General features: G+C 43.9%; 1 protein-coding gene across 1 annotated transcript; it reads left to right on the top strand.

The window, feature by feature from the left end:
• Positions 1-2,248: 2,248 nt before the first annotated feature.
• hnrnpc (heterogeneous nuclear ribonucleoprotein C) lies at positions 2,249-18,847 on the top strand. The gene is made up of 10 exons (XM_083937331.1): positions 2,249-2,349; positions 4,976-5,009; positions 10,960-11,009; positions 12,214-12,461; positions 15,078-15,150; positions 15,291-15,338; positions 16,921-17,084; positions 17,173-17,286; positions 17,758-17,894; positions 18,006-18,847. Exons 3-10 carry the CDS (start codon positions 11,005-11,007, stop codon positions 18,096-18,098), a joined length of 882 nt encoding a protein of 293 aa, XP_083793457.1. The 5' UTR covers positions 2,249-2,349; positions 4,976-5,009; positions 10,960-11,004; the 3' UTR covers positions 18,099-18,847.
• Positions 18,848-25,581: the final 6,734 nt, after the last annotated feature.

Genomic DNA, 25,581 nt, shown 5'->3' with positions numbered 1-25,581 from the left:
CAAAAGGCAAAAACCTCACCTCGCTTTCTCTTCTTAACAGTTTGACTACTCCCTAGTCCAGTCCAACCTCACCCAGCTCGAGGCCCTGTGCAAAGCATCATGGGAGCAGCTAAAGATTTTGGACAAGGCAGAGGAGAGAAGGAAAGGAGGAAAGGTGGAGAAGAGGGGAGGTGGAGGAGGAGGGGCCCCGGAGGTCTCACTCCGTCAGCGGCTGCCACAGATTTTGAAAGAGTGCGAGGAGAGGCTGAGGGTCCTGAGAGCTGTCCATCGTCGGGTTATGAACAGGTGTGCTGCGAGTACATGGTTTATTTCATTCTGTTGACATTGTCGATGCTAAGTGCTCCTCGATATGGTGCTTTGTGAGCTACACATACAATTGTTGGGACTGGTCAAAAGTGTTCCTTCTTATTGTTGTTGGAGTAAAACTTTCTATTGTCCTCTTCGTTTTTGGTCCTCCAGGTTCCACTCGTTCCTCTTGTTCCTCGGCTACTCTCGAGCGATGGTGAGAGACACCAAAGCGGAGGACTTCTGTAGAACTATCAGCAACTTTTCTTTGGAGTACAGGACCACACGAGAGGCTATCCTCCTGCAGAGGGAGAGGGAACAACAGAAAAGTGGAGCAGAGAGCCCAGGCCCCAACACGCCCGTAGGGAGGAGGAAACGACAACAAACTCCAACACAGGTTTTTATTTCAGATGCTTTTCAAAGTGACGCTAAAAATAAAAAAGATCAACTGGTTTGGTTAACCCGCTCTATCCGTTGATCCATCAGAAAAACGAGGAGCAATGCAGGTTGGAGGAGGTGCTGAGAACACCCGAGTCCACCTCAAGACTGGACGCCACTCTGCCTCGAAGCCGCAGGAGAATGGCTGCCATCCAAGGTACTTCATGTGCTATATTTAACTCTCTCTCTTCGTCTATCAAACGCGCCATGCTGAACCCGCGTTTGTTTACTTCTCAGGTCCATTCTCACGGAAAACGAAGTGGTGACCCTGCTGATTTCACTTTCAAAAGCCTTTCACCGGTTAAAAGCGACATTTTTGCAGCACAATGTTGTTTAGCAGGAAGAAAATGGACAGGTGTGTGCACGCGCCATTCAGTTTGTATTTATCATGTTTGAGTTTTGATGTAAAGATGCATTAAAATCTGTTTTAATAAAAAAATATCAAACCTGTGTGTATCATATGTTAATGTTAAACATAGGCCTACATTTGGAAGGCACAATGAATCCTTACTACCTCATTACTACTGTAGTTGTTACCTTAGTGGCTAGCTTACAGATTACTTTAGTGGCTACCTCAGTGGCTACCCCAGTGACTACCTTAGTGGCTACCTCAATGGCTACCTCAGTGGCTACCTTAGTGGCTGGCTTACAGATTACTTTAGTGGCTACCTCAGTGGCTACCCCAGTGACTACCTTAGTGGCTACCTCCGTGGCTACCTCAGTGGCTAGCTTAGTGGCTAACTTAGTGGCTACCTCAGTGGCTACCTCAGTGATTACCTTAGTGACTATATTTTCGACTACCTTAGTGGCTACCTTGGTGACTACCTTAGTGGCTTCCTTTGTGACTACCTTAGTGATTACCTTAGTGGCTACCTTAGTGACTACCTTAGTGGCTTCCTTAGTGGCTACCCTAGTGACTATTTCAGTTGCTACCTTAGTCACTACCTCAATTGCCACCTTAGTTACTACCTTAGTGGCTACCTTAGTGGCTACCTTAGTGACTACTTCAGCGGCTTCCTTGGTGGCTTCCTTAGTGGCTACCTTAGTGGCTACCTCAGTGACTACCTTAGTGATTACCTTGCCTATAAGTCAGTAAGCCTATCTTTAAGGTTGTACAGATATTTATTTAGGTTTTCATAAATTAACCTTTGCTAATAATACACTGCATGCATAATAATGCATATTTTCAGACATATTTCTGAAGAAAAAAAAAACAAAACGTTGTAAAGCTTATCAAACTATCTGACGGACCACCTGCAGTAACCCTGAGGACCCATCTGGGGACCCCGGACCTCTTGTTGAACATCTCCGGACTCGGCTACAGAATACGTGTGTCGTCATTCATGAGCGGAGTTGGCAAGCGTCTCCACCAATCCCTGAACAGTATCTCCACACGGGGGCGGTTCGAATATCCAATCAGAAACCAGGGACGCAGCAGTGGGCGTTGCCGCTTTCCCCGTCGTGTGTGTGTGTATGTATGTGTGTGTGTGTGTGTGTGTGTGTGAGTCGACGCCATTTCGTGTACGCTGGTTTCAAGGTGATACAACCGGCCCGCAGAGCCGTTAACGGATCTTAACCGAGTAAAAACGGCGTTGAATTTTACGCATTTTTAGTATTAAGCTCCTGGTGAGTATTTTTAACCGAGAGATTTTTACCCCCTTTATATATTTTTAATTTTTTTCTCGACTTTTAACCTCTTTTGGGACTTTTTTGTTTTGTTTTTGAATGCTTTTTCCCCCCCGTGGCTGAGACTGTGTTGGCTTTTAGTGGCGTACATTTTGTGTTTGGCGTGCTGCGCAGAAACTCTTAGTTTGAAGTAGCTTCCTTCCACAACAACGACATTTTTACCCTTTTGTTTTTCCGACGAGGCATTTTCAAAGCAAAGCTCCGTTTCCCGGGTGTGCTGCCGTGTTTACCTCGTTGCTTATCCGGTTGTTGTGGTGGTGGTTGTTTTTTTTTAAAGGAAAATTAAAGATGGAAGATTGTTCCAGTCTTTTCTGGACAGCGTTCAAAACGGGTCGTCCCCCTTTTTCTGGAAATACGTTTTTAAAAGGGATTTTTATTTTATTTTTATTTTTAAATCTGTGTTTTGCCTGCAGCTGTAACTCCGTTTGCACTCGTTGACTCATAATAAGTGGTGTTTTTTCATAATACAGTGTATTATTTGCTGCAGAGTGATGTAATTTTTCAGGCAAGATGGGTTTTTCTTTTCCTTCAATGACAAGTGGGGGCGTTTTTGTTTTTTAAAGGAACATTTACACGTGGGATGGGTGCTGCAGAATGTGCATTTTGGTAATTCTGATATAATAATTTAAGTGTATTTATCCAGCAGCAGTTTCCTCTGAGCCGTGGAGCTGCTTAGGCAGGGGTGAGGCCTACACAGGGGCCTGCAATGAGCTGAAACCAGGCCCCTGAATGCATCACTTTTTATCATTTTTATACACGTCTGTGAAAAGAAATGTGCCAAAAAGCTTTACAGTGGGAAGGCAAAGGTAGATTTGCAGTCCCTCCCACGAAATAAAACAAATCCCTGCAAGTCCTCAAAGCAATGTCAGTCAAAAGCAACTGGACTTGGTTGTTCATCTAGGACAGGGCTGCCCAGTCCTGCTCCTGGAGAGCCACTGTCCTGCATGTGTTAGGTTTCTCTCTGCTCCAACAAACTTGAGTCTAATGATGTGCTCGTTATCAAGCAGCTGAAGCTCGTCACAGGTTTGATAATCTTTAGACTCAGGTGTGTTAGAGCAGGGAGAAACCTAAAACACGCAGGACAGTGGCTCTCCAGGAGCAGGATTGGGCACCCCTGGTCTAGGACATGGGTGTCAAAGTGATCCAGTAAAGGGCCGTGTGGCTGCAGGTTTTCATTTCAACCAAGCAAGAACCCACGGACTCGACTTACTCAATCACCTGAAGTGTCTTCACACAGTTGATTTGTTGGACCAGGTGTGTTTTTGATTGGTTGGAATGAAAACCTGCAGCCACAACGGCCCTTTACTGGATCAGTTTGACACCCCTGGTCTAGGACAACGTTTCACCTCTCATCCAAGAGGCTTCATCAGTTCATGTACGCATCTGACCGGGCTGGACCAGGACCAGGCTGGGACCGGTCCAACTAACTGGTGTGAGATCCAGGTATTTAACCTCTCACACTGCGGATGAAGGCCGCCTTCCTACACAAACAACCAAGTCCAGTTGCTTTTGACTGAAGTTGCTTTGAGGATAACAACAACCTGGACAAATGAGAACATTCACAGTCCCTGCAAGGTTTTTACTCCCCTCTACTGTACCTCACCCCCCCTCTGGACCCCAAGTGTGTCCTCTGGAAGCGTCCCTCCAGGCTCCAGGGGGTGCTGTACTGTAGCAGACCCTTTGTTATGACAAGGAGGAAAGAGTCAGTTTGCAAATCTGTAGAAGTTTGGGAGGTTTAAAGGCAAACGAAAACCAAAGAAAATGCAGGATTATTAAATTAATTTCCTCTTTGATTTGCACGTGCACTTGAACGGGCCTTTCTCGCAGCAGACATCGACTCGTCTTAGTAGGACAGGCACAGGTTCTAGTCATGAGTCCCGGTGAGAGAGACCGTAGAGAGCTTCAGTCAGACGATGGAAAAGCAGTTGCCATTCGGTCGCTTTTAATTGTCATTTTTAATGCAAAAGTGGCAGAAAATGATGTTTGCAGATGTTGAGATTTCCTGCTTTTCTCTCTTTTAAACTTTTTTACAAATTTTCTGACATTTTTACAGAACTTATTGTTAGTTGCAGCCCTATAACTCAATCATTAGTGGGTTGCATTATCAAATTTGCCATTTGAACATCACTGTCCGGAGCAGTTGGAGCATAAGATGAAAAAAGAACAGTGTGCTATAAAGATTCAGCAATTATTCATTTAATCATTTTGATTCAAAGTTTGATAGCTTTGCCAAAAATCATGCATTTTCTTTGATTTTAATGACCATTTTTTTTTAAGCAAGGAACAAAAAAAAAGCCATTTAAATGTTCATAATGTCCTAGAATAAAGGTGTGAACTGTGGTTTTATGATCTAAACAGTTTGATTGTGAGTTGATGTGTTTTTAGCTTAGTTTGAATAAAATCAAAGTCTAAATGTCCAAGTGAAATTATTATTCTGCAATTTTTTACATTTTTAAAACTGATATCGATGCTTTTCCCTCCCTGCTTGTGGAAATAGTATTTTCAAGATCACTTTTGGAAATGGCCTCTTTTCTAATATTCCGTTTTTTTGTTTCCCCCTGTTTAGTTTTTGAAGCCACTTTTTTGAACGGCGGCAAATCGTAAGTTGGTCTCAACCCTTTTTTTGGTTTATTTTTCACCTCAACTTTTGCATCACTTTTTTCTTTTTTTTAAAAAATATATATATATATTCCACTTTTGTTTTCACCCCTTTGTGATTCAGCCCATTTCTCCCCCCCTTTTGGATTTCCTAGAGCAAGAAGCATGTAGTGTTTTTTTGTGCTGTGAAAGTAAAAACCCAGCTGCTTAATGTCCAGACTGTTTGACACTAGTGGCCTCTTCAGTGAGCTTACTCCCACATGTTCCCACTTTATGACACTCAATTGCATAATGCTCAGTGTTGATTATAAACGTGTATATGTACACTGGAGATCACAATTGGAGAACAACATATTAATACCTGATTTATTCTGAAATGTTTTTTTCATTGTCCAGGATTTGAAATGTGGTACCACTGCTGTACTAGCATGTTTTTTTAAATAACCAAAGCACGAAACCTTAATTATGTGGAAAAAAAGCAGTGACCAAAATTAGAGAACAGCAACCATTGTGTCAGAAGAGAAGATTTAAACAATGTTTTCTTCTCTTGAACAGGAAGTGTAGAGGCCACAGCTTTGAATGACTTCAGCACATCTGCGCCCACAGGACATCACTAGTTTCTCACACTGCTCTGGTTTGATCTTGGTCCATTCTGACTCAGTCTCTTCCACAGTTCAGTAACTGTAGTGGGTTTCTTAGACATTACTTTGTCGCCACGGATTTTCCAGAGATTCTCTATGGGGTTTAGGTCTGGACAGTATTCTTAGCTTCAAGGAACTGCTTCACCTGTTTAACAGTGTGACAGGGGGAATTGTTTTGTATGAAAATTGCAGCTGACTGGGAGACAGTTGCAGTGAAGGTGTTACATGTTGCTGAAGGAGGTTCACAAACATTTACATTCACTCTGTCATGTAGCTGTACAAGAGGCCCAACTCCTGCTGCAGAAAACATCCATACCCAAACCATGACATGACACTAAAGTTAAATTTATTTGGGTCTGATGGGAAACATTATGTTCAGCGTCAGACTGGGGAAAGACTGAACCCAGAGTGTCTAAATTTGGAGGAGGAAGTGTCAGAGTCCAGATCTAAACCCCATAGAGAATCTCTGGAAAATCCTTGGCAACAAAGTAATGTGTAAGAAACCCACTACAGTTACTGAACTGTGGAAGAGACTGAAGACGAATGGACCAAGATCAAACCAGAGCAGTGTGAGAAACTAGTGATGTCCTGTGGGCGCAGATGTGCTGAAGTCATTCAAAGCTGTGGCCTCTTCACTGCCTGTTCAGTTTTTAACCCTAGAGAAGAAAACATTGTTTAAATCTTCTCCTGGCACAATAGTTACTGTACTCTTATTTTTGTTGAAGTGTTAAAAAAGACAACATGCTAGGACAGCAGAGGTATAGCCACAGCAGATCTTCCTATGCAGTTAAAAATACCAAAGTTTCAGAATAAATCCAGTTTTAACAGTTTGTCATTTTGATCTCCAGTGTATTTATATATTTAACACTCCCACAGCTCCCTCCTGACAAAGGCTAAATAAGTGCTGCCTTTGCTTTTGTATTGTTTTTCTTTATGAGTCTGCATGCCATTTGAGTCAAAGCTGGTCTATTATCCACACAGACAAAACATACCAGCTCTTAATGATAACACTGACGTCACCAGTATCACCCCCAATAGTACGTCTGTACCATTCAAATAAGCATGCCTGCTGAATCCCATGAGTTACTAACATATTCCCGAATCACCAGTACTGATTTTGATTTGATTCAGTGACACTGAGCCTCTTAAAAACTTGCTAAACCTCAGAGTTCAAGATCCTATTGCTATTAATCATCTCCCTCATTTTTACTCCCTGAATCTATAAAAGCACATGTGCATAAACCGCTGTTGTCATTTTGTGTTGTCCGTCTTCAAGCATGAGTCCTCGTGCAGAGAGAGCTGCAGCCGCGGTGTCTTTCACAGTCAAAGCACAAACACTAAACCAACACACACACACACACACACACGACTGATCCTCTCTTACTTAATGAACCCATTTCCAGGTCAAAATGAAACTAAAGAAACCACTAAACGACATTTTATATACAATTTCATATCAGCTACAGACTGTCCCACATTAAAGCCCAGATGAGGTGGAAGATATGAAACTGCTCTTCTAAATATGCCATGAATGGACTCTCTTTACTATGAGGGGCCACAGTAAGCATTTAATTGAGGCGTTCATTAACATTTAATTATGTTTAATCTGGGATGAGATCACTACAGTATATAATGCAATCCAATATGACATCCTTGCAATAAACACCGCCCATATGAAGCTTATTTTGTTCACTTTATTGGGATGATCATGTGTTGACCCAGACTGAAAGAATCTGGCCCTGTTTCACTTCCAGGAAGTTGCTAAAGAGCCTCAATAAGAAGCATGTCGAACCCTGACCCTGCAGGAACATGCGCAGTTTCTGTCCAAGCCCAATTAAAAAACAGATTTTTCACTTTAAATGTCATATTAAATAGAGATTGTGTAACATTTCTACTCATTAATTAGAGGCAGGAGACGAAATATGTGTAAACCTGGAGACACTGAACTGTGTCTGACCTGACAAAAATATGATTATGAATTACAAATATCCAAAAATTCCCACAACAGTACACAAAAGTAAAGTATTAGTGTTGATAAATTTGTTCAAATCTGTTCGTGAGTACTTCTTAGATCTTCGATTTCACCTCGGGAAAAATGGGAGCGAAAACAAAAGCGTTGCATTTCGTCCACCTATGTGAATAAATACCCGATTTCTTCTATAATTGTTTTTCCACAGTCTGATCGCTTGTGTTCAGCATCAGACTGAAAACCACCTGCCTATATATAAACCCTGGATATCCCCCCTTGAACCCCGACATGCCACAAAGAATTAGAAACACTTGCTAAGCCGGCTGCGGTAGTCCTCCCCTCCCCCCCATCCCGGTGCTGTAGACACCCTGTCAGCCTGCCAGGCGATAGAAACATCCCGGCCAAATCATGTAGTGCGAGAGCGGAGCATTAAGCTTTGGCCAGGCAGTCTGCTGCACACCATGTAATCCCCTGCTGCTAGCCATTGGCCAGAGAGGGAGAGGGTGCTGCTGCTGCTGCTGCTGCTGCTGCTGCGGGGTTACAGTTTAGCCCTGCTGGCAGCGGCGCGGCGCTCTGGCTGGTGAGACATGGTTTTGTAACGGCTGAAGTGGATGATAAGATGAACAGGGTTGAGGGGGAATTAGCAAAACAGAAACAAGATGGACACAGAAAAGGTCAGTGAGCGGGTAAATGTGTCCCGATGCATACATGGAAAAACCCACAAAGGACAAAATAAAGAACAGTTATTAGCAAATATCGTATTTCTGAGGCCGTGTGATGCTCATTTCTCCTTATAATCTGTATTTTTATTCAACAAATATCAAGTAATAGGTCAGGTCTTTGTCAGAATAGCTGCTCTGGGTCCTTTTGCACATGCGTTCAGGATTCTCACAGACTTTCCTCCCCCTCCCCTGCAATGTTACGTAACTTTGCAGCATCAATCTGGCCTCTTTCTACTCGTATTAAAGCTGACGTACTTTGCCAATTGTACGACGCGCTTACGTGACTCGCCTGTAGAGCAGCAGAAAGAAGTCTCATCATGATCAGGAGGAAGGAACGAGACACTCGACTAAATCTGGGTACCCCCTCTCTTTTTTCCATCCTCACCAGCTGACCGAAGGAAAGTGGAGGGTCTGATCACGCAGAATATTTACGCGCTTCTTGGTAGAGGCGGACAAAGGAGTATATCGTCAAAACCATATACTGATGTCTATCATATAGTTTCCATCTCAATGGCGAAAAAGCACGTTGCAGGTTGTCCGCTGGCACCAACAGGTTAGGGTGGAGCAGGAAGATCTGCACACCCGACCGAGAGGGAAGCTCCGAATAGGGAGAACTAAAAGCAATAAAATACTATCAATCAAGTACAAGTACAAACCCACACAGACTGCTGCATTATAGGGACACTCCTGTCAGGGCAAATACCAAATCCTGTTCAGGTCTCTGAGGCGCTCTGACCCCTTTAAACTTAAAGAACCATTCCTGGATTATGACAAGTTTGATCTTATTGTCGCAGACTCATTTAGCATTTAGCAAGTTCTTCATAAGACTCAGTGCCTTTCATTTTTCACACGAGTATACAAAAAATAGACTTACATATGTGGTTATTTCATATAGACAATTGACTTACCATAAAACAGGGTGTACTGAGATGTATATCAACATATGAAATACAACAGATACTGGAATGGAAGACAACAAAGCAAAGTGGGAGCAGGAACGGTTCACGTCACGTTTAATATTTACCGTCGCGTTTATCTCCTATTGTCAGTTTGTCACGTAACATGCCATGATCAGTAACGGCGATGCTAGTGTTTATACGGGGGATGCAACAAACTGATATAAACACATCCTTAAAATGATCAGAGCCAGAATAAGCCTCATAACGGGGTCACTCATGTTCATGTAAACACAGGATGCTGCAGTTATGTGACGTTATGAGCTTCAGTGGAGTGGTGTTTACTGCAGGGACGCTTTTATTGTCTCGCCCTCTGCAGAGACAGAACAGAAGCTACACTGGAGATCACACTTAGAGAACAGAGCAAAAATACTTGTTTTATTCTGAAATATTGTTATTTTTTATTCAGAATTTGATTGGATATACGCTGTGGCTGTACCACTGCTGCACTCGCATACTTTTTAAATAACCAAAGCGCTTCAACAAAAGCCTTTATCTTGCGGAAAAAGCAGTAGAGAAAATGGTCAGAAGAGAAGATTTCAACAATGTTTTCTTCTCTAGGATTCAAAACTGAACAGGAAGTGTAGAGGCCACAGCTTTGAATGACTTCAGCACGTCTGCGCCCACAGGACATCACTAGTTTCTCACTCTGCTCTGGTTTGATCTTGGCCCGTTCCTCTTCAGTCTCTTCCACAGTTCAGTAACTGTAGTGGGTTTCTTACACATTACTTTGTTGCCAGGGATTTTCCAGAGATTCTCTATGGGGTTTAGATCTGGACTCTGACATTTCCTCCTCCAAATTTAACTGATTTCTTTACACACTTTGGGTTCAGTCTTTCCCCAGTCTGACGCTGAACACAATGTTTCCCATCTGACCCAAATAAATGGAACTTTAATGTCATGTCATGGTCCGGGGGATGTTTTCTGCAGCAGGAGTTGGGCCTCTTGCACAGCTACATGGCAGGGTGAATGCAAATGTTTACGTGAACCTCCTTCAGCAGCATGCAATACCTTTACAGCAACTGTCTCCCAGTCAGCTGCCATTTTCATCCAAGACAATGTCTCCTGTCACACTGTTAAACAAGTGAAGCAGTTCCTTGAAGCTAAGAATATTGAAACAGCCAGAGTCCCTTATAATCTTAACCCCATAGAGAATCTCTGGAAAACCTTTGTCAACAAAGTAATGTCTAAGAAACCCACTACAGTTAGTGAACTGTGGAAGAGACTGAAGAAGAACGGACCAAGATCAAACCAGAGCAGTGTGAAGCGGAGAATATTGAAACAATGAAAGTGCAGATCTAAACCCCATAGAGAAGCTCTGGAAAATCCTTGGCGTTCTCTACGTTAGATCTCCAGTGTATATATCACAAATACGCATTCTTTAAAAAGGAAAGAAGTGTGTTAGAAGCAGCTGTCTCCTTTTAATGTAATACCTTGTTTTGTCATAACAAACAACCGTTTATCCCACAGGTTTTTTATTTTATTTTTATGGCCACTTTTTAAACCTTTCATCAAACACCTCCTGCCCAGCACCTCTTCCCCCCTTTTAAGTACTTTTTGGGGGGTTTGTTAAAAACCCAAGAAAACCGAAAAAAACTTTTTGGAGGTGTAGATGTCTGACTCTATCTCTCATAGCTCCTCGACAACCCTCTTCTCTCCAACAGACTCAGACAGGCAGGCAGACCGCCACCAACCCGAGTACAGACACGATGGAGTGAGTGCTGGCTGCTTCATGACCCCATCACACTGTCTATTCTGCTGTCTCCTTTCCCCTTTCAGAGGCTCCTCTCTCCCTTTTGAAAGTGTTAAGACACTTAGTGAATGTGTAAGATATACAACAGTAGGAGGTAGAAAGTAGCACCTAGAATCTTCCACGTGTATGTCAATACTTGCTTTTTGTGTTAGTAGAAAGATTGGTACATGTGGTTGTCACGCATTGGAGGGATAGTTTGGATCTCTTGGAGTGTGGTAAAAATACTGTTTTTAATCCAAGGAGTCTGGCGGCTTTGACGAGAAAACATAGATGGCTATCACAGACTCAGTACCTCGTACACTAGGGGCGACACGGAGCTGTGGTGGTTAGCCATGTCACCTCACAGCAAGGGTTCCTGGTTCGAATCCCAGCTGGGGCCCTTCTGTGTGGAGTTTGCATGCTCTCCCCGTGTCTGTGTGGGTTTTCTCCGGGTTCTCCGGTTTCCTCCCACAGTCCAAAGACGTGCAGGTGTTCGGTTCATTGATGACTCTAAATCACCCGTAGGTGTGAATGGTTGTCTGTCTCTGTTCGTCTCTATGTGTCCTGCGATAAACCGGCGTCCTGTCCAGGGTGGAACCTGCCTCACGCCCGATGTCAGCTGGGATTGGCTGCAGCCCCCCCGTGACCCCGACGGGGACAAGCGGTTGAAGATGAATGAATGAATGAATGAATGAATGAATAGCGTGACTAATATACGTCTCGAAACTGGAGGTATGCCGCCCGCCATCTACTGTTAGAACCACATGCAACCACACTTCTAAATATCCAAACTATCCCTTTAATATCAGTAAATGAGCATAATACGTGTCATAGGTGCTGAAATTATCCGTCAGTCAATAACTTGATCAACAGCAAATTAACGATTCTGACAATGAGGAGACCTTTTAAGTGATTTCTTATTGCTCTGCAGCGTTGTGATGGCCATTTTCTGTTGTTTTACACACAAAATAATCAAATAACAGCCCTATTTAGACTTTCACACACTTTTAGTTTTCTTTTCTGTTTTATCGGACACATGCTCAGAGCTTAGGCAGTGTGGTTAAAGCCCCACTGTTTCAACACTCGAGGTCAAAAACCTTGACCTTGGTTTATAATGCAGGACAAAAAGAAGTCTCATATTATCTGTTTTTCTTCTTCCTCTCCCTCACAAAACGGCCACGTCCAGCCCGATGGCCAGCAGCAACGTGACCAACAAAACCGACCCTCGCTCCCTCAACTCCCGCGTCTTCATCGGCAACCTCAACACCCTGCTGGTCACCAAGGGCGACGTGGAGGCCATCTTCTCCAAGTACGGCAAGGTCGTGGGCTGCTCCGTCCACAAGGGCTACGCCTTCGTCCAGTACGCCAATGAGAGGAACGCCCGGAACGCCGTGGTCAGCGAGGATGGCCGCATGATCGTGGGACAGGTGCTAGGTGAGCTGGAGGGGGGGGATGATGGACAGTAAAGACCTACAGGGATGGAGATACAAGGTCAGGGTGTCCATTACTGAGCCTTTAAATACGTTATCACTGGTGTTTCTGAGGTAACTGAGTTGGCTAGTCCAGGTTTAGACAAGAAACCAAATGGTGGTTCGGTCAGGACACAGAAATGAAGAGGAGACGTATTCTCTTCAATTAATTGTACTGTGTGTGTTCCAGCAGTTCACACTCTGCATTGTCATCAGTATGAAATCCAAAATAAATCGCCATTAGGTACCGGCTTCCTACAGCAGCATATAGATAACAGATACCAGCGTTAAAAGTGTAGCTAAGTTACAGTAAAGGTAAAGTGTAATGTTTTGTATCAGAATCAGGTTTATTGCCAGGCAATTTTCATTACAAGGAATTTGACTTGATTTGACAGTGCCTACATGAATATAAACATGAACACAACAAATTAAACATATAGCATTGAATCATATACATGAAATATAAGTGAGTTTATTTGCATGACCAAGTTAAAGTGTCCAGTGAAAAGGGGGGGGGGTGTTAATATAACACCTGTGATTTGGGTACGTATGAAAAAGACATATAAAGACAGTAGTATTCAGAATGTACTTTTTCGCACTAAAACAGAAATGCTAGGTTGTCGTTATTTGGGGTTATGCTGTGACTTTACTGGTCCGGCCAACTTGAGCTCAAATCGGGCTGTTGTGGCCCCCTGAACTAAGATGGGTTTAACGCCCCTGGTCTGTGGGGGTCGCACAAAGGAAAACAGCGACACCCTCTGGTTGAACGCGGGTATTACACAATGGCGGCCGTCCACAGACACTACTCTTCACAACAGGATGCGCGGCGCCACCGAGCTTAACACACTCGGGTTAGACTCGTCACAACAAAGCCCCGGGGGTCCACTTTAAGTCGGTCGGTCGGTACTCAGGAGCGGCACAAACCGGTCCAAACGTTAGCGGAGCATCGTCGCAGGTAAGAGGAACAAAACGGCGTCGTGCTACTAGCTTGTTGTTGCTAACGCCGGGCTAGCTCGCTCCTTACGTCACCTCCCGATAACGCGAGCGTTAAAGTGGTAAAGTACCCAAACAAACCCAGGCTCCGCACATTCATTCATTCATTTACATGTGTCGCTCTTTTAAAGGCAGTTTGGTGGGACACACACTCGCCTGTGTGCCTTGCTAATGTTTTGTTTGTGTGTGTGGAGAAACAAACAGAAGAGCTAACCAAGAAAAGGTAGAACAAAGAGCTTCCTTTAACCCTCCTGTTACCTCCACATTGTACTAACGATGTTTATCCTCGGGGTCAATTTGACCCAAGCAATTTAAACATCCAGAAAATGATCATAATCAAAGTTGTTGCTCAAGTTTTTATGTCAGGTACTCTATAAATTAAATGTTGTATTTTCATGGTTTGAAAATGGAAATGTAGACTGGAAAAATGACCATAAAATATGAGAAATGTACAATAAAAATACCATTACAAATTGTAATATGGATCAGTGAGAGATGTATTATTCTAAATACTCCCCTATTACAAGTAGTATCTCTCATTTCATTTCATTCTTTTATTTCAGTCCACAATGTCAAGCCTCAAATTACACAAAAGTAATAATAAAGTTACTACCAAAACATTGTGTGGGCTGGAAAGGTGCAGGCTGAAGTTACAGCTCATTAAACCCACCCTTCTTACATACAAGGCGCTGGAAAAGCTTGAAAATGGACATTGAAAGTGCTTATATTTGACCTAGGAAAAGGTGTCTGAACCCTGAATGCGCCTATTTCCTAATAGCTGCTTGTTTCAACGCAAAAGGCCACAAGGCTACTTGAGTCTTTCCCAGCATGCATTTGGCTAAAGAGAAATGAACCCAACCTCTAAACTTTCCGGTGCTCAACCCAGGTTAAAATAAATGTGAGTAATTATTTGCAAATACCACCTGGTAGGGGTAAAATCTCATCTCATCTTCATCCGCTTATCTGGGGTCGGGTCGCAGGGCCAGCAGCTTTAGCAGGGGACCCCAAACTTCCCTTTCCCGGGCCACATTAACCAGCTCTAACTGGGGGATCCTGAGGCGTTCCCAGGCCAGTGTGGAGATATAATCTCTCCACCTGGTCCTGGGTCTTCCCCGAGGCCTCCTCCCAGCTGGACGTGCCTGGAACACCTCCCTAGGGAGGCGCCCAGGGGGCATCCTTACCAGATGATCCTGAACCACCTCAACTGGCTCCTTTCAACGCAAATGAGCAGCGGCTCTACTCCGAGTTCCTCACGGATGGCTGAACTTCTCACCCTCTCTCTAAGGGAGACTCCAGCCCCCCTCCTGAGAAAACCCATTTCGGCCGCTTGTACCCGTGACCTCGTTCTTTCAGTCATGACCCAGCTTTCATGACCACAGGTGAGGGTAGGAACGAAGATTGACCGATAGATCGAGAGCTTTGCCTTCCGGCTCAGCTCTCTTTTCGTCACAACGGTGTGGTAGAGCGACTGCAGCACTGCCCCAAAATGAAACATCACGAGTTGAAGGGAAGGAGTGATAAAAATGTGTTATTTGAGATTCCACACTTTGGTTGCTCATCATGTGTGTGTCTCTCGCTCCTCCCTCAGACATCAACCTGGCAGGCGAGCCCAAACCTCACAGATCGAAGACAGTGAAGCGCTCTGCAGGAGACATGTACAGGTGCGTACACACACTCATGGTTACGGTCGCAGCAACATCTTAGCGGTTCCGGTAATTCTGCACTCTGACCGGCTTTAAAGCGTCAAAGTCAAAAGAAAAGTATCGCTCAAGTTAATCTTTCTACCCCTGTCTCATCACAGTTCATCTGTTGATTTGGACTATGACTTCCAAAGAGACTACTATGATAGGTAAGCTGTCTACGGATAATAATCCCGCGTGTGTGCGTGCGCGTGTGTGTGTTCGTATCTTCACCTGCTAAATGTCATTCAGAGAGACTATACCAACAAGGAAGAGATGCAAAATGACCACAAAGATGCACAACACGACCACAAAGAGACAAAAACAACTTGAGTTGGAAATTTTAATTTGACAGCCTTAATTTTATTGCTGTGATGAACAGGTTTTTAAAAAAAAATGTTTACAAAATCACACAGCAAAAATGCGTTTCCAGTGTTTCAGTTTAACAAGCGTGTTAACTGGTGGTTGCTCGTAGTAACCATACAGTCAGTGCATGGAGTAAGCAGAATCTATACCAGGAGGAGGTCAGGAAGGGGCCTTTGCCCCACCACTTTACACCCACAGCCGGGTTTTGGCATTGGAGCTGGTGTGGTCTCTAGTTCATAAATTAAAACATTATTTCTACACCTTTACTTTTTACGAATCCAGCGAAGTACCAGAAGTGAACAAGCCGCCATTGCTGCGGTGGCGTCTCCCTCCGATGCGCACGATTGAATAGGAGCTTTCATTATAAGTGTACCTTTTCTACTTTAACCTGTGACCTGTAGATGTCTAGGAAGTCGGGAAGAACCTGTGCAATTCTCAGCTGCTCCAACAGCAGTAGGAAACTAACTCTGGAAAAACACTGAATGCGAACGACACAAACCTTTACCTCATGACGAGCGCCCCTGTCTGAGGCCGTACGATCTACACTGATTCCCTGGGCAACACTTCCCTCTGTTGGCTACCTCTGTTGGCCACCTACAGCTTTGTCACCCCTCCTCTGCAGCGTTAATTCAACATTATGATGGTTGTTAATGGACTGAGTATCGGACAGGTCCGTTTAGAATGATGTGTTCATCATCTAGTAGAGTGTGCATTATTTGACCAACCCATCCGGAGCTCAGGTAGATTTAACCTTCTATGAGTGACCTACATCTTAAATACCTATTTTTTAGTGTAAATGGTCTGTAACTATTTAATGCACCCCTTAATTATGCTAGCTAGCTAGCTAGCGCAGTACACTACTTTATCACTTGAATGTGGCAGTTATGTTTTGTTTCCCTCTATTTCCCCATTATCTATGGCTATTTGTCACAAGTACAACCGCCGTTAAACCACCATATCAAATTTGAAGAACAATATTATCTCCATCCAAAAATATATACCTCCCTCAGTCACTGGGGGCCACTGTCCAACGTCGTCAATCCATCTATCCATGCTGCTGTCAGTGTTAACAGGCCACATCAGACACGCTGTCTAGAAAGGAACCCCAGTACCGGGAAAGATTTGCAAGAATGATCATTTTAATCGTAACTCCGAAACCGAAATCTCGCGAGAGATAATCATGGGTTCCTTCTAGACACGACCAGCAGACAGCAGAGAGTGACAGACGACGTACTGCCGGCGCTGCAGCCACACACAAATGGCTCGCTGGATTCGTCTGTAGTTTGGGTTAATTAAGGGTTTATTCAGTTATGCCCTGTTCTGATAACAGTATACAACTCATGCATGTCATGGCACCTTTTATATTTTTGCACCTCTGTTTCTCAGGATGTACTCCTACCAGTCCCGGGTGCCTCCTCCACCTCCGCCCCTGTCCCGCGCTGTCATTCCCTCGAAGCGTCCGAGGGTCAGCCTGAGCGGAGGAGGGAGCCGACGGACCAAAACCAGCTTCTCCTCCTCCTCCAAGACCAGCCAGAGGACGTCCCGTACGAGTAGGTACCGCCATTCGCGCCAGTCGTCCCATGACTCTCCCATCACATCCGCATGCTAACGGCTTTTCATCTGCTTTTCCTCTCACAGTGAAGGCGGACGACCTGCAGACCATCAAGAGAGAGCTCACGCAGATCAAACACAAGGTGGACTACCTGCTGGAGAGCCTAGAGCGCATGGAAAAGGACCACAGCAAGAAGTCAGGTGGGCTTAAATGAGTGGATAGTAACGTAAAGATTATACCTGTGTCTCATCTCATCTTCAGCCTCTTATCCGGGGTCGGGTCGCGGGGGCAGCAGCTTTAGCAGGGGACCCCAAACTTCCCTTTCCCGGGCCACATTAACCAGCTCTAACTGGGGGATCCTGAGGCGTTCCCAGGCCAGTGTGGAGATATTATCTCTCCACCTGGTCCTGGGTCTTCCCCGAGGCCTCCTCCCAGCTGGACGTGCCTGGAACACCTCCCTAGGGAGGCGCCCAGGGTTCATCCTTACTAGATGCCCGAACCACCTGTGTGAAAAACAGAAACTAATACAAAAACAAAGATGTGGATGCTCTGTCTAGTGCAGAGATATAAAAAAAATGTTCGCAAATCATCCTTGTGGTTACTATAACAGATCCCTAGCTTTTTGTTTTATTATATCACATTTTTCCCACCACCTTCCTCCATTTCCTCAGACATGAAGAGCTGCCAACCGGAACCAGGCGAGGTGTCCCCCCTCAACTCCTCCACCTCCAGCAAGAAAGACGACGGCCTGAAACGGGATATGAACGACTCGGACGACGAGGGAGATCTGCTGGTGGATGAAGACGAGGTGAAGAGCGGGGCACGAGGAGGAGAAGAAGGGCACCAGGATGAGAGCGAAGAACCCAAACGTGATGAATTAAGTGTCATTCGTCTGCTTTTTTTTTTTCTTCCCGTGCAGATGAAAAGGAGAGGCAGAGAGGACTTGGAGGAGGACGGCGAGCCGGAGGAAGGAGAGGACGACGGAGACAGCGCCAACGGAGACCACTCCTAAACACACACACATACAAAACACACACACTGCGTACAATCGTATCCCCACACCAGACTTGTACACAGTTGTCATGTGCTCATATCTGCCGAACTGACGGGACATTTACATACAGTGTACTGTAGATAACGCTCGCTCGCACACGTACACAGATTTGTGAATATGTCGAGTACTTGTTTTTGGATTTTCCCATTTTCTTTCAAGCTAGTAACGTGATTTTTCCCACTCGTTTACGACATTCTTTTATTTGATTATTTTAGGTTTTATGGACAAACTGTGATGTGTTACATTTAGATCAGTTGAGGATAAATAAGTCGGCGCTACAAGCCACTCCAGTATATTAAAAAAGTTGCTTACATTGAAAGAAAGGCAGAGTAAAAGTACGCTGAAGTGCAACGGTTTGAATTTAAGGTCAAAGTACCAGACATGGTACCACAGTATATTGAACGTGCATAAGATTTCAATTTACATCAAGCTGCTGTACGGTTGTCTCCTTACCAGCAGGTGGCAGTGTATCACAACTGGCCCGCACTGATGGACTTGTTTCTCTTCTGCTTCTGTTTCGTCACATAAACAACACGAGCATGTACCAGAATACACAAACGCTCAAATTCCTTTTTCCGCTCTGAAAATAGTTTTGTTTGCCGAGGTGTCGAGGCCGTATCTCATCTTGACTCGTGTAATGCAGTGCTTCTCCATGTTTGTCCCCTTTCTGTTGATGTTTCGTTCGACTGCACCTGTGAAAGTAAATAAACATGTTTTCCAAGTTGGAACCTGTACGAGCTTTTTGTATAGAAATAGAAATTATGGTTTGTGCTATGCAATATAAAGAGATTCAAATATACTTGGTGATTGTAGCTCTTAAGTTCAGAACATCCTCACTAAAATAAAGTATATTTCAAGTTTATTTTCTTGAGAAAACTTAAATGAAGTATATTTCTCCAAGTACACCGTTTGAAATAAGCACAGCATTCTCACTGTACTAAGAGTTTACTTTCTAAGTTTACTACTTTAATACTTGCTGGGGACTAAATCAGCCCAATATTTAGTTTATAAAAGTACACTTTTAAGTATACGGTAAATTTAAGTAAACATCATTTACATGTACATGTACTTCACCTACGTACAAGTGAACTTGAGTTACTGTTAGTTTAATAGTTTACTTGCAGAAGCGCAACGTCACTAAAAAGGAAGTTATAGTAAACTGAAAGCTTACCAGCTATATGGGGGCGGCAGTAGCTCAGTCCATAGGTGACTGGGAACCGTAGGGTCGCAGTGAGTCCCTGTGAGCATGGACTGGTGGCAGGAGAGGTGCCCGTTCATCTACTGGGCACTGCCAAGGTGCTGTTGAGCAAGGCACCGGACCCCAAACTGCTCGGGGCGCTGGTCACTGGCAGCCCCCTCTCTCTAACATCTCTCCTTAATTGCATGTATATAGGTCCTGTTTGTGCATGTGTGTGTGTTTTGGGCCTGTGTGTGTAACATGATTAATAAGAGTGATAAAATTCAATTTATCCCCGTTGTGGGATAAATAAAGTAATTCTTCTTCTTCTATATACTTCTAGTCCACCTTATAGTTTATTAAAGTACACTTTGAACATCTTCACGTGTAAAAGTATTAAACTTTGAGTACACAATAGTTTAAATCAAAGTTGTATTTTGTACTGCAGTTCTACTGTGAATTATACAATATATAGTATAATTCTACACGTGAACTTTAGTTTATTAGTTATAGTAGTTTTTTTAAATGTAGCCTATATTAATGGAGTTTTTCTTTTCCTTACTTAGTTTTTAGGGGTAATTATACTCAAATTTGGGCAGAACAGTTCCCATAATGCTTTGGGAGATGTAAACAGGAAGTATGGAGTCAGTTTGTTAGCTGTGGGCCACAACTTGAACCACTGTTTTTTGTTTTCTTTTTGGCCTATATTTGTTTACATTTGAGCAAATTAGCACCATAAAAGTGTGCAGAATTAGCAGTTCCTGTGTGGCATATATTAATAAATGTACAAATAACTATCACTGGATTACTTTCATAGTGAAGAAAACCTTAAAATGTGACCATTCTCAAGCAAGTTCTGGGGTCTTTTTTCTACGCTTTCTGAACGATTTATGGATGTTTTTTTGCGATGGACATCAGGGACAATAACAGCCCGTTTAAGTGTAAGTCCCACTGAATATATAAATGTGTGTATTATGTCTGCGTGTTCAGATTTGATTGAGTTATGGTGCTGAGAAGGAGTGGGACTTGTGTGTTTGCATTTTCACCTCATGCAGCATCTTTGTCTCTTCCTCTGCGCCTCACAGTTTGAAATCCTCTGTCTCATAACATTGACAGGTGTGACTGTAACTTAAACCATCTGCATTATAGATTACTATTTAAAATAAATGAGAAATAGCTTTTTTTAGTCTGGCACCCATCTAAAAGGTAGACGACTGGGGCAATTGGGAAGCTCCAGGACTGTCTAAAACACCACAGATTGGGAATCCAATGCGTACCACTTGTGACTCCATTGACTCATACACAGACACTGTGTGTGCATGTATTTCCTTTGGTGAGCAAACCTGTGTTCCTACCAAAACTGTGGTTAAATATAACAACAGCAAGCCATGGTTCACAAAATCCCTAAGGCTGCTTAGGAAAAGCAAGGAACGGGGCCACAGAGAGGGGGATGGAGATGAATATAGGCTTGCCAGACAAACGCTAAACAGAGCCATCGGGGAAGCAAACGCTGCTTACAAGGTGAAGATGGGGGCACAATTTAGCTCCAGTGACTCAGCCTGGAGGTCACTGAAGAACTTGACAGGCTACAAGAACAAGACACAACACGCAACCCCATCCTCTGAACTGGCCAATGATTTTAGTGGATTTTATACCTGATTTGAGAGGTCCTCCTCTCCTCCCTGCCTCCCCTTTCAGGCTGGATCAGGGTATGGTATCCACACAGTCCCAGCATGGAATCCACCTAAGCACAGAGGAGGACCCCCCCCCCCCCACCATGATCAAGGTCCGTTTAGTATTGAGGAGAGGGACATTCACCGGTTATTTAGCCGGCAGGTTGCACGGAAAGCTGCCACTCTGAAGCACTGTGCCAGTGAGCCTGCTGCAGTCTTCACAGACACTTTTAATCAGTCTGGTGTTATATCTAAGGTCCCTGCCTGCTTTAAATCCTCCATCATTATGAGTGGGTGTTCCCCATTCACCAAAGGTCAGCTGTTCGATCCCCGGCTCCCCTGGCTCTTCTGGTCCATATGTCGAAGTGTCCATGGGCAAGACGCTGAACCCCCAAATTGCTCCCTGTGCTGTGCATGGGTGTGAATGGAAGTCGCTTTGAATAAAAGCGTCAGCTAAATGAAATGTAATGTAATTATCCCAGTCCCAAAGAAGAGCAGAGCCCAGGGCCTCAATGACTATAGACCCGTGGCCCTTACTGTACATCAGTGGTTCTGAAAAGTCTAGAGCGGCTGGTTTGGTCCCATCTTAAACCCATCACAGCTCCCAATCTTGATCCACTGCAGTTTGCATACAGAGCAAACCGCTCAGTGATAGATGAAGTTAACCTAAGTCTGCATTTTGCTCAGGACCACCTCGATTCTCCTCTTATGTCAGGATGCTGTTTGTAGATAACAATGCAGCCTTTAACACTATCATACCTGAGCAGCTGTGGGGGAAGATGTCACTGATGGGGGCGGAACCCTCTATGTGCCGCTGGATTATGGATTTCCTTACCAACAGGCAACAGCAGGTGCAGTTTAGCCATTACATGTCTGATTCCCGGTCCACCAACATCGGAGCGCTTCAGGGGTGCTTGCTGTCACCTTTTCTCTACTCACTGTATACCAATGACTGCACTTCCAACAACAACTCCATCAAGTTGATTACATTTGCAGATGACACCACTTTGGTCGGCCTTATCAAGGGCAACGACGGGTCTGGCATGAAGGGTCTGGCATGAAGTGTCTATTTTGGCTGTGTGCTGTGACAACAATAATCTGGAACTTAACACAAAAGAGACAGTGGAAATGCTGATTGACTTCCGCCGTGCCCCCTCTACTCTACCTCCCATAACCATCAATGGCTCTGTTGTCAAGGTTGTGGACTCAAATGTCAGGCCCCTTCTGCTTTCTCCACTATTTTACAAACCAGCCAGAGTGTTTTTCCCCTATCCCAGAATGACAGGTTGGTGTAGCCAGACCTTATTCCACAGCTCTGAGGAGCTAGGTCTGGCAATGCGAGACTATAATTTGGGTGATCTGAACTAATTGGGGTTGCAAAGAGGTGGAGCGATTCAAGTAAATTTCCATTTTCCATGGGAATTCAAGCTCCATACGTATATATATATATATGTTTTATGTTAGGAAACTATATGGCAATGAACGTGAACATTTGGAAATCAACAGCAATAAACTGGACATTTTAGGACAATTTGTACGTATGGTTTTTAACTGTGAACTGTGCATTCCTCGGATAATTCCGATAATTAGCGTCTTGCACACTTCAGCAGGGCTTTTGACCTTGTTCAATCGGGAAAGTTTTGTTGATACTACTGGGTCGTATACATTTAACCGATGATATTTAAGATAACTAGCAAATACTAAATCAAAATGTGTTTATGTAGCTTTTGTTCAATGAAAGAATCCATTCAATTTCTACTCACAAATAGATGGAGTCAAAAACGTTTGCATGCGTATCTCCTTATGAGAATGCGAAATGTTTCTATTTATGTTTGTTTATGACCAGGTAAACATCGTTAGTGTAAATGATCTCAACGTTTTTTTCCCATTAATTTCCTTGGAAATCAAAAACACGTTGCTTATCTTAACCGTGGAAGAGTCTAGCATTGAAGCTAGACACTGAAGTGAAAAATTAAAAATAAATACACTTGAAAAAACTTAAAAGCTTGTTTGTCTGCGATCTCATTACCAATGACCAAACCCCAATCAATACACAGCTTCCTTATTAATAAACATGATATTGCCGGGAGTCTGCCGAGGCCTTGAGGCTCCTTAATGAAGGCAAGAACAGAGAGAGCTGGCAGGAACAAAGAGGAAAGAGGGATAACTAATCAATAAGCATTCGTCTTCGGGGGTGAATTGTAATTAACGAGGGAACAACAGACAGACACATAGAGGGGGGATGGATAATGAGAGTATGGATGATGGAGGGGTGGATGGAGAGTGGATGGGTGGATGAACAAGCCACAGAAGACTGGAGACAGATGGAAGGAGTAGCTGACAGATGGAGAGATGACAGGACAAGCGGAAAGGATTTTACGGTGTGTGCCGGAGGGGGCTGGAGAAAGTGGAGATGGTGTGTAACAGTTCCAGTGAGTGATTGCAGAGCAGCGTTTGTTTAAACATCGTCTGAGCAACGGTTGTTCGTGTACGGCGCTTTATTGGATAGAAGATGTTTTATTGTCACTGTAAATATGCGTGCGTTTTTCGAGGAAGCTTCAAGGACCGATATGGATGTACTTCATTTAGATGATCCATGAACAGATTGTATCATTGAGTCACAACAAGGCCTGAAACACTTAAATTCTCCGCGATGAATCACAGCACTTTCAAAGGAGCCATCAAACAAATGGAAATCAGACGACTTTTGACTGTGAAACACTCATATACGTCTTACAGCCTATACCTCATCTCATCTCATCTTCAGCCTCTTATCCGGGGTCGGGTCGTGGGGGCAGCAGCTTTAGCAGGGGACCCTAAACTTCTCTTTCCCGGGCCACATTAACCAGCTCTAACTGGGGGATCCTGAGGAGTTCCCAGGCCAGTGTGGAGATCTAATCTCTCCACCTGGTCCTGGGTCTTCCCCGAGGCCTCCTCCCAGCTGGACGTGCCTGGAACACCTCCCTAGGGAGGCGCCCAGGAGGCATCAAAAAACAAAAACCATCCTAGTCTGTATGTTTAGATCATATCTCTATGACAACACTGAGGGGGGTGAATTTTTCGGTACCAGGCTAGTTTTTATTTTATTGGAGGTTAAAGTTTTGAAATAATTAGGGGCGTAGCCTCTTGATTGACAGCTAGCTGCTGGACCTCACTTCTCCTCAGAGGTCTACGTCAGCCAGATGGACGTATCTCCCTCCCCCCCAATACATGCCCTTTTATGGTCAGAGGAAATGAGGCAGAGTCAAAGTCTGACAAGATGGCGACTCCCGTAGGCGAGGACGATTGGATCAAATTGAGAGAACGGACCCCGACAGGTATGCTACGTGCATTTTTTTAAACAGTCTTTGCTCTGCACGTATTCTGCACAGTAAAGCTCAACCTGTAGGAACAAGAAGAAAACACATTTATGGGTTGAGGGGGACTTTAAGCTAAATAAACCGTGTAAAAACCCATAAAAATGCAGCGTCACGGCTGAAAACAGGCCTTTTTTTGACCCTTTGGAGATACCTTACTTTTACAGCTGGATGATTTGTTTAAGAGACTAGTAAAAGAAAAAACTATTAACATATTTAAACTACCATAAATATATTTTTAACTTTTTATTTTTATTATCATTTCCTTTTAACAGTTGCAGTCATACAGTATGTCACAACAAATCTTTTCGATGGTACTGTTGGACTGTTTTGGTATGTTTATGTTTACATCTTTTAAAAGGTCTATAAGGAGTTAACAAAAGTGTGTACAGGTCAAAACAACTGGACGACAAAGCAGCAGGTGGCAACTTGAAATGGATGTTAATTTTGTCACGTCGTGGCAGGAAATAGCTTTAATGACATCAACAATGCCAATATGCCAGCTGAGGCCTCTGTGTGCGCGCTGGCTCAGCTGGCACAAACCAATGTAGCCAAGCCGTATTAGTTACACCTGTGTGAGCTGTGTGACTCACAACATCACTAATAGCTTCATTATGTGACAGGTGTAAACACACACCATGAGGACAGTTTGTGAGTGTTCAAATACTTATTGCTGCATCTCTTAAGAGAGAAAGAAAGAAAGAAAGAATGCCTTTATTCATCCGCAAGGGGAAATTAAATATTTTCACTCTGTAATTATATTACTCAAGTTACACACAGGCCCGACATACACACACATGCACAAACTGGACCTATATACATGCAATCAATGGAGAGATGTCCGAGCGAGGGGGCTGCCAAATGGATCGGCGCCCTGAGCAGTCGGGCAACAGCACCTCTGCAGTGCCCAGGAGATGAACTAGCACCTCTCCACCAGTCCACACTCCATTCACGGTCCACACAGGGACTCGAACTGGTGACCCTACGGTACCCAGCCGAGTCACCTATGGACTGAGCTGCTGCCGCCCCACTTATAGACAAACTTGAAAGGTCAAGTTCCATCTCTGTGATAGTTTTGCATCTATTTTAATCATTTTGCATGCTTTTGGTTGATGTTTCTGATTGATTTGTGTCAATCATTTAGCATCTCTATGCATCTCTGTAGTCATTTTGAGTCGTTTGTAGTTGTTGTGTGTGCGTTTGTTTTCTTCTGTGAAGGAGGGAGGGGAGATAAA

The sequence above is a fragment of the Echiichthys vipera genome (genome assembly GCF_963691815.1).
Source record: "Echiichthys vipera genome assembly, chromosome: 22".
NCBI lineage: Eukaryota > Metazoa > Chordata > Actinopteri > Perciformes > Trachinidae > Echiichthys > Echiichthys vipera.
This window is presented reverse-complemented; position numbering and strand designations above follow the sequence as displayed.